Raw genomic sequence first — 9,880 nt, 5'->3', positions numbered from 1 at the left:
AGTTAAAGTAACATTTAACTTTCCGAAACTGAACTATTTTTTTGAAATTTTTATTTATAGAAACTGGCCTATTAAAAAAGAACGGAGGGAGTAGTTTTTTTTTATAAGAATTTTTGAGTTTTGTATCACTTGTTGCCTTTGTTATCGACACCTTAATAAATATACTCTGACCGAAATGAAACAAATTAAAAAGAAATAATGACAAAAAGATGGCGGTTTTTTAAATCTTTTTATCTTCATTTAACCGCGTAGTTACTAGAATTGAAAATTAAATAAGAGAGAGAAAAATAAATAAATTTTGGCAGCGATGGAAGAACTAGAAAAGGAGAAGAAGAGATTCAGACATTATTTTCATTTCAATCTCTTCAAAATTTCACTGGAGATTGGAAAACAAAAATTAGAGTGTATAGATTGATCGATGGATCTACATGTTCAGTAATCAGTATTACAGTATAGTTGTAGTAACATAATCAATATTAATGCTAATAATAACATTGTTTTGATTAAATCAATTTAATTAGGGTTTTATTGTATATTGGTTCTTATCACTGTCTTTTCTCTCTCTCAAATCAGATTCAGATCTGAGTAAAATTTTGATTTCGGTTTGTTAAATCAGATTCAGATCTCTTCTGAAAATATTTTGGTGTTTCTGTTACTGGGAAACAGATGAGAGTTGGGATTTGAGTAAGGGTATAGTAATCAATGTGAGAAAGAAATGGGAGTAGATGAAGGATGAACAAATTTGGGGATGACGACGAAGAAGAAGACTACTTCTACGAGTCTCTAGATCGGATTCTTTCTTCATCTTCATCTTCTTCTTCTTCTTCTTCAGCAGCAGAAGAAGAAGATAATAACTGTAACGGTTTCAGTATCCCGAATTATGCATCATCAATTCCTAGATTTCCAATGTCTGTCTCAAATTACGACATTTGGATTTCTGAACCTTCTTCTATCCAAGAACGCCGTAAAAGTCTTCTCCGAGAAATGGGGTTGAGTTCAAATGCATCTGTTTGTCGTTTGAAATCAACAGTCTCCTCTACTAATTACGGAAGATCCGTTTCTTCTGATTTCATTCATCAACCAGATAACACAATTGTTTCGGATATCAGTTCGGATTCCAACGGTGTTGTTCGATCTAAATCTGACGGCGTCGGTGTATGTTGCTCCACTTCTGGTTATGATCATAGTAATTCTTCTAACTTTTCTCCTTCTATTAATTCAATTAGTTCAGTTACTGAGACCCATTTGTTTGATGTAAATAAACCTCATAGTGATCAGTGTGATGGATCCCTTAAGCTCCCACTTGGGAAACCATTACATACAGTGGAAGAGAGTGGAATTGATTCCACAAATGTGGAACCTAACTCTAACTTGAATACATCGCCTAGTAATCCCTGTTGTGGGAATTTTGATGAAGATTTACATAGTGATGAAATCGTTAAAGACCCAGACTTAGTTTGCACAATTAAGAATTTGGATAACGGCAAGGAGTTTGTTGTTAATGAGTTCAGAGAGGATGGTATGTGGAACACACTTAGGGAAGTTGGGACTGATCGACAACTAACAATGGAAGAATTCCAAATGTCTGTTGGGCATTCACCCATTGTCCAAGAACTAATGAGAAGGCAAAATGTTGAAGAATTGAATGGCAAGAAGGATGGGTGTGACTCTAGTGGAAACAATGGTGGTGGAATGAAATCAAAAAAGAAAGGGAGTTGGTTCAAAAACATAAGAAATGTTGCAAGCTCTGTAACTGGTCATAGAGAGAGGAGTAGTGATGAGAGGGATACTTCGTCGGAGAGAGGAGGCAGGAGGTCAAGTTCTGCAACAGATGACAGTCAAGATGTTTCTTTTCTTGGCCCCGAGAGGGCCAGGGTCCGGCAATACGGAAAGTCTTGCAAAGAGCTCTCAGCGCTATACAAGAGTCAGGAAATTCATGCCCATAATGGATCTATTTGGAGCATTAAATTCAGCTTGGATGGGAGGTATATTGCAAGCGCTGGCGAGGACTGTGTTATTCATATATGGCAGGTCGTTGAATCAGAAAGAAAGGGAGATTTATTGATGGAGAAATCAGAAGATGGGAATTCACATTTTTATTTTTCCATTAACAGCTCTGCTGAATTAACATTGGTGTCTTCGAATGTGGAAAACCAATTGGAGAAAAAAAGAAGAGGAAGGCCGTCTATTAGCCGGAAATCTATTAGTTTGGACCATATATTGATTCCAGAGAGTGTCTTTGCGCTTTCAGAAAGGCCTGTCTGCTCTTTTCGAGGCCATCTTGCTGATGTTCTTGACCTTTCCTGGTCCAAGTCTCAGGTTGGTGCATTCTTTACTATTAATTCTACATTTCTGTTCCTTTAATGATGATATCTTTCTATGTCATTACCATCTTAACTCTAGTTGCTTGCTCGTTATGAATAATGCTCTCAATAGTAGGTCACTCTATCACATAGAAGTTTGATTATTCCCAACTAATGTTTCTGCTTGATGTGAACATAGAAAAAGTTTCCGACTTTAATTATTCTGCATACTTCTCCAGGATTTTTGGAATTTTCTGCAATTTTACGGGTAACCTATTTCTTTTCCATTGGACGAATATGTGGCTGCTATTTTCTACAGATATGTCTGTATAGATGTTACATGTCATGAATTGAAAATATTATGCTAGAGAAACCTACATCAGATAACACTAAGTCAACAACACTCTGTGAAGCTGAACTTCATTGGCTAGGACAGTTTTAGGAAGCCTGTATTTGTAACTTGTAAGAGATGTTCTGGGCAAACTAAGGAAACCAACAAAGTTGAACAGAGGGTTCAAGGGATCCTAAGCCTGGTTGGGCCTATGCAGGTGTCCCACAACCTTGTCAAGTGGGTCCCACAATTGGTCCGGCCAAAACTCCTCAGTTAGCTTTCAACATTTTTGCTCGTTCAAACCAAGACATTCTTCCACGCAATGATCCCTTTGGTACCCCCGCCAGATCTACTCTCCCATACTTCATACCATTATAAGATTCCTGGGTTAGACCAGATGCAAGTAATCCTGGGTTAGATGCAAGTAATCATGATTAAATATTTGCTGTATTCTGATTCCAACATGATAGTAGACTCGTGGAAAGTAAAATTTGGGAACAAGTAGAAAATTTGTCCAAATGGTGCTCCTTATCTTAGTTTGTCAAAGGCACTATCTCCTCTCACCTAAATACTGCTCATATATTGTATGTATTACATCCTCAGAATCCGCTGTAGAGAAGTCTCATCAATTACTTCTCTAACTGTCATTATTTACTTTTTTTGTTATAATGTATGTAACTATCGCTACCTAGGTGGCTATTTTGACTTTTTTCTTGTTATTTTTTTTCTGTTGGCTATTATTTGTCTTAACTTGTGAGATCTAGTTGGTTGGCCTTTCCTTATGTTTCTTTAATTCTATTATTCCATCATATGAACTTTGCATTTCTCCGGAGTTCAATGCTGTAAATATCTTTCTTTGTAAAGGTTTGTTATATTAAACATTCTCAACTCCTCTTTCATTCTATTTTCTGTTGCCAGTATTTGCTGTCATCGTCAATGGACAAAACAGTTCGGCTGTGGCACATGTCTAGCAATTCCTGCTTGAAAACATTCACTCATAGTGATTATGGTGAGTATACTGTAATCTCTTACTGACAATCTCAGTGTGTTATATAATTGATTTCTGCTTCTTTGCTTGAACTAATGTTATTAAACATGTTACTATCTTTTGTCTGGGTACAGTAACATGCATCCAGTTCAATCCTGTTGATGATAGATACTTCATAAGTGGATCATTAGATGCTAAGGTTAGAATCTGGAGTATTCCGGATCGTCAGGTTGTTGATTGGAATGATTTGCACGAAATGGTCACTGCTGCCTGCTACACACCTGATGGCCAGGTCTGGTGATGTTTGACTATTTCACAACGATTTATTAACTTCAAACAATTACATACAGTAGATAGTATCTCTTATGTATGGCTCAAGAATGTGTATATTTTGAAATTTGAAGGGTGCATTAGTTGGCTCATACAAGGGGACCTGCTGTCTATACAACACATCTGGTATGTTTCTTACATTTGACTTCTCTTATTTCTTATCCTTCAATATCTTCTCTTATTTAACTTATAGTGGTTTCCTTCAATAGAGTCTTCCAAATTAGGCCTCTGGGTTATCACTCTGATCTAGTTTATCAGGCAAACAACATCTTTTATTTCCTTTCAAGTTGATTACTACAAGATAATTGTGTTTTGCTAGGATAGAGGGTCTACATCTTGACGTAATGGTTTTCTCTGTTTCTATACTACCTTACGATGCTTCGTTGACTTTCAGAGAATAAGCTGCACAAAAAAAGTAGAATTAATCTGCAGAACAAGAAAAAGAGATCTCATCTGAAGAAAATAACTGGTTTCGAGGTAATTTAATTGCCTATGCGAAAGCCCTGTAGCGTTGATGTTTGTATAACTTGTCACAAAATTGTTAGAGCATCAAAAGTGAATGGTCCTTAGAGGTTTTTTTCTTCTTCACTAATTACATGTGTTGTTAAAACAGTTTGCCCCAGGGAGCTCCTCAGAAGTGCTCATTACATCTGCAGATTCACGAATCCGCGTCGTCGATGGTGTTGATCTAGTTCACAAGTTCAAAGGTTTGCAAACAAAATTTTCAAATTTTGGTTTTAAATTAAGCAAGGGAAACCTTGGTAACATGTATCATTTTCCAATTTTTCGTAGTGAATTGTTTGCCAGCTCAATGAGACCATTTTTCAAAATATATCAATATTTTCATCATATCACTAACTCAAGCTTTTTGTCTTGTCACTTGTTAAATTAATTCCCAGCATACTGATACTTCTGATTTCTGGAGTTAACATACTGTTGGTTGTATAGATCCTGTTTAACTAAACTTCACTTTGGCTACATCATGTACATATACTTGTACGCTAATTCTACTGCATTTAGTTACTGTCAACGGTATCATGTGAAATTGATCTAGCGCTGGTAATTGAGTACTATTCCAATGGCAGGGTTTCGCAACACAAGTAGCCAAATCTCGGCATCTTTGACTGCAAATGGGAAATACGTTGTATGTGCAAGTGGGGATTCAAATGTGTATGTGTGGAAACATGAAGGTGATTCAAGACCAAGCAGAAGTAAAAGCGTCACCGTCACACATTCTTATGAACATTTTCACTGTCCAGATGTATCAGTAGCAATTCCTTGGACTGGCTTAGGCGGAACAGATGGAATACGAGATAGTTACAACGGGGTTCTCAATGAGTTTGGTATTCGTTCTCTTATTCACGTCGAGGACGAAAGTAATGTACGGAGGCAGTCTCCACCTACAGTGAATAGATGTGCCAGTAGCCCACTTCCCAGTACCCTATCAAGTTTAAACAACAGTTACTTCTTTGATAGATTCTCAGTAACATGGCCAGAGGAAAAGTTACTTCCGGCCACTAGGAATCATCGAAGCCTTCATAGCAGCGTAGACTTTTCAAATGGGGTAAAACAAGGTAGATCATCAGCTTGGGGAATGGTAATTGTGACTGCAGGTCTCCGAGGTGAACTTAGAACTTTCCAAAATTTTGGACTACCAGTTCGGCTTTAAGGTGGGGGGTTTCAGAAAATGGGCACATTATTTCCAAAAACTGAACTAGCTTCCCAGAGTTGCCAACAAGGGAAAATGGCGGATCTGTGTATAGAAAATAGATCTCAAGTGTGGCTCGTGATATATGTTTCTGGGTTGTATCCTTCCATGTATGAAATTGGAAATACCCCGTCAGTATCTCAGAATGGGGTAATATTTTAGGTTAAAGGTAGGGGTCTAATTGGTTCAGTCTCAACTTGGAGACGTTATATAATTGTACAAATCAAGGTCATTGATATAATTTTTTTTTTTTTTTTCATTTTTTAGTGAAACAGAAAACTAACAATTGGAATAACATTTTAACTATAAATCAGAATTCAACTATAGCTAGTTGTCTGAATTAATGATCCATGTTCTCCCTAATATTTTACCGGTTGCCTTGTTCCTAAAGGGAGCTATGTGCAGAGATGGTGGTGGTACACCACCACTGACATGGATAAGATATGTAAAGATAAGTTTTTGTGTGTGCTTTCCTTCTTAGTAAGTAACAATTCTGCAAAGTTGCATGGGATGTATGTTCTTTGGACCATCCACAGTCAGAGAAGAGGACTTTCTCTCTCTCTCTCAATACATGCAAGATGCAACCTACCTGTCTTTTGCTTTAGAGTCTAGACTTACTTTTGCATCAAAGCTTGCAACGGCCCTACAAGGGTTACCAAATCCATCATCCCATTTGGTAATCCCATGTAGCTTGAATCCAGCAAGACCCACATTTAACGAGGGAAAAACTAATAGTAACAATGCAGTCAGAGGAGAGGGTCTACAACTACAAATAGTAATAATAGTAAAATCGAGTCATGTTCTTTAAGTAAATCAGATATGCAAAAGATCTGCAAATATTGAATCAAATCACATATATCATATCAGTGAAAGCAGTAGGAGACCCACGCTTGTAATTATATCATCCCGCTTCTTCTAAAGATGAAAATTCCTACACGGAAGTTCGTATCTCCAGATTCTACAAGGAAGACTGGCAGCCAGAGATAGAAAATGATACACAAATCTTACCACCAGAACCTAAAGTTACTAACATCAAAATACACATTACAAACTATAAGTATACGTATGCTATATTATATTCTCAGGGAAATAAAAATAAAAGAATAATTTAATAATCATAAAACACACAAGTTAAATAGGTAGAGAGTTTACTATTGTTTGTTCATTTTCCCATGGCTGTTTCAAATCTGTCGATACCAATGTATTAAGATCCTCCCAACTCCAATTGATTGACGATGAATTCATGAAATCGCTTGTAATTGTATTAGGTGCTTGCCACGGTGAAGAACTTTCAACACTCGCAGAATCTCCACTGTAATTAAAACCATTAGTACTAGATGACTGAAAACAACCGTTACTAAATGTTGATGGTGAATTCAAGGAAGGATTGTGTTCTTGGTGGTTTTGATCAATGGAACTCAAGCTTGCGAACTGAAACACGGGTATTGGTCCTGGATGAATACTACTTGAACTCATAAAGCTGTTGCCTTCACCGATATTACTATTTTCAACACTAAAAAAATTCTGCTGTCTGGCCGTAGTCGACGTAGGATTTATCAAAGACTCGTAAAGAAACTCAGAAGTAGTATCTTGCTCCAGGCCACTAGATTGTAGTACCAAGTTGTTGTTTCCTTTTCTTCCGCTGCAATCAGTAACAACTCTTCTCTTCTTGTTGCTGTTGTTCTTGCTCTTGTTGGATGAACTGTTGTCGTCGGTTTTCTGGTGTTTATTTTTTCGTGCACCACCAACGGGAACGTTACGAAATGTACCACCTTTAGTCCAATGTCTTTTACATGATTTACAATAATGGCGAGGCTGAGTTCGATTGTAGTTGTTGTAGTAACAAAATTTAGTGTTGGTGGAATCACAGCGCGGGCAATTTATTAATGGCTGTGCAAGCTGCTGTTGTTGTTGCAGAATCAAAGAAGGGTTGTTCTTAGAGAACTCCGGGACACTAGATTGTATCAAATTCTGCGTCCAATCAAACCCATTAAAAGCAACTTGTTCTGAACTGAAACCCATATTCTAATATGCACAAATTGAAGCAACTCAGAATCTGAATTTTGACGAAAGAAGAATGTGATCGTGATGGTGAGAAGAGTGGAAGACAAAGTTAGATTGGTGATGTGATTGTAATAACAGCTTGATCATATCTAGGTCTTGGTATCATATTCAGTACTGGTACTATCTATCTGTAAAGTGTTTATAAGTTATAGGTAGAGAGAGTTATATATAATGAGAAGAAGCAAGATTTGTATGGTAGGAAATACTTGCAAGTTGTGAGTTAGGTTCTTATATATGATGATGTGAAGTTTTATCATAACAAGCTAACCTAGCACTGAACTCTTAGATGATTAAAAATACTGCATTGAACACCACTACATGAATTACTTAGTCCCTAAGGTCTAAGTGGGTGGATGAATAGGAAAAAGAGACATTTAACACGTGGACGGCGACCTCTCGTCTTCCCTGGGTCGTCTTGCTTTGTGATTTTCTATTCTCAAAGGATGGCTGTTTGGCACTGTTTGATTACCTTCTTGTTAAGGTTTTAACTTTTGTCACCAGCTTTCGGCTAGCAAGGCTACTGTCTTCCAACTTTAGAAACTCAGGGGTTCAAACAAACAAATAAGAACATCTTTTGTTCGTTTAGTTGTCGTCAGCCAATTGGCAATCCGTGTGTAGAGAGTATAATGGAACAGTGTGGTTATGATAACAAAATTGGAAGGAAAAAAGAAAGATCTATGAAATTCAATGCATGTTAGTCGCAGGACTCCCAACGATGCTTTGTTCATGACAAAAATGGAGATTGAGTGTATAAATGGGATAGCCAGAAATTGCAAGAAATAAAGATCCAAAGTACGCGTACAATTTAATGGTGGTACCAACTGCTACCAAATTCTGTTAGTGCGATACAACATGGCAAACTACGTATTAGCTACACGACAAGAACAAAACCAACAACACATCAAAACCCTGTGGACAGGGATAGGAACTGGATGAACGGTATACGGAGAGCCGGTGGGTGCTTGAGTGGGAAGTGAGAAATTCTGAAATAACATTTAAAAAAGAAAAAAAACATTTTAAACAAGTTAAACATGTTAAGGCCTATTCCTATGCACATGTCAGGTAAAAAAAAACTGTTTGGCGTACTTTATACACAGTTCTGCGCTATTAATGGAAAACCACTGAGCGACAGAGTGTCTATCGATCGTTATTATGAATATCGCCGGCGCCGTCAAACCCATCGCGCGATAATCATAATATCGCTGGCGATATTATTGATTATCGATCAATAGTTATTTTGCAACGGCTATTTCCCCCTGTTGGTTTCTATATATACGCCCTTGTACTTCTCCAAGTTACTCACACCTAATTCTACATATATTTCACCATTTTCTCTATCTTTATTCTCAATTTTAAATTTCATAATCATCAATGGCGAGATCTAATGAAGAGAGGAATATTATCATAAATCGGTTTATATTACAACAAGAAATGCATTAGAGGAGGTTGCAAGAACTTGACGATGAGGAATCTGAAGATAATAAACTAATCGACACTTTGATGCTAGTACATACGGGCCAAATACCTAGAATTCCAGAGCCACGAGAAGTAATCTCAAGAAGATATACGAATCAAGGGAGGGAATTTTACCACCAGAAGCTGATGCACAATTATTTTCTTCCCAATTGTGTGTACTCTGATCGAGATTTCCAAGGTCGATTTTGCATGCCTCGGCATCTGATGAAAAAGATTATTGAAGAGTTTTGTCGAGTACAACCTCAATTTAATTATCCGTTTGATGCACTGAATATTAGAGGTCATAGTCCGAAACAAAAACTTACCTCTGCTCATAAGGATTCTATAGGTTATGGCAGACCAGCGGATGCGAACGATGAGTACCTTCGTATGGGTAAAACAACTTCATTCACTTACCTTTCGTCGTTTTGTGAAATGGTGATTAATCATTTTGGTCCAACATATTTACGAAAACCAACTGAGGAAGATGTTAGACAAATATTGAGGGAGAATGAGGAAAGGGGATTCCCAGGAATGCTAGGTAGTCTTGATTGTATACATTGGGTATGGCAAGGATGCTGTTTGTACGACAGTTTAAGAGATGATCTGAGAGTGAATCTTTGGGCAAAGTATGGAAGAGCAGGTGGGCGTAATTACTAAATTATGAATTTTAGTTTAATTAGTAAGTTATGTATTTTCGT

The 9,880-nt window shown here is 37.2% G+C and overlaps 2 protein-coding genes across 4 annotated transcripts; one reads left to right on the top strand and one right to left on the bottom strand.

Moving 5' to 3' along the window:
• The first annotated feature begins 290 nt into the window (after positions 1-290).
• On the top strand, positions 291-5,981 carry LOC113348847 (WD repeat-containing protein 44-like). Its single transcript, XM_026592732.1, has 7 exons — positions 291-2,319; positions 3,553-3,643; positions 3,757-3,914; positions 4,027-4,078; positions 4,347-4,429; positions 4,566-4,659; positions 5,038-5,981. The coding sequence occupies exons 1-7, from the start codon at positions 733-735 to the stop codon at positions 5,619-5,621; spliced, it is 2,649 nt and encodes an 882-aa protein (XP_026448517.1). The 5' UTR covers positions 291-732; the 3' UTR covers positions 5,622-5,981.
• A 113-nt stretch (positions 5,982-6,094) lies between these two features.
• Positions 6,095-8,120, bottom strand: LOC113348848 (dof zinc finger protein DOF2.4-like). 3 transcript variants are annotated; one of them, XM_026592734.1, is made up of 2 exons: positions 6,813-8,120; positions 6,095-6,490 (listed from the first exon to the last, which is right to left on the bottom strand). In XM_026592734.1, the coding sequence occupies exons 1-2, from the start codon at positions 7,680-7,682 to the stop codon at positions 6,407-6,409; spliced, it is 954 nt and encodes a 317-aa protein (XP_026448519.1). In that variant the 5' UTR covers positions 7,683-8,120; the 3' UTR covers positions 6,095-6,406. The 3 variants fall into 3 exon arrangements, with proteins under 3 accessions (XP_026448519.1, XP_026448518.1, XP_026448520.1); XM_026592733.1 differs by lacking the exon at positions 6,095-6,490 and adding an exon at positions 6,500-6,677; XM_026592735.1 differs by lacking the exon at positions 6,095-6,490 and adding an exon at positions 6,500-6,686 and having other exon boundaries at positions 6,813-8,117.
• Positions 8,121-9,880: the final 1,760 nt, after the last annotated feature.

The sequence above is a fragment of the Papaver somniferum genome, chromosome 2 (assembly GCF_003573695.1).
Source record: "Papaver somniferum cultivar HN1 chromosome 2, ASM357369v1, whole genome shotgun sequence".
NCBI classification, from domain to species: Eukaryota; Viridiplantae; Streptophyta; class Magnoliopsida; order Ranunculales; family Papaveraceae; genus Papaver; species Papaver somniferum.
Note: the sequence above shows the minus strand (reverse complement) of the source record. Positions and strands in the feature narration are given on the sequence as shown.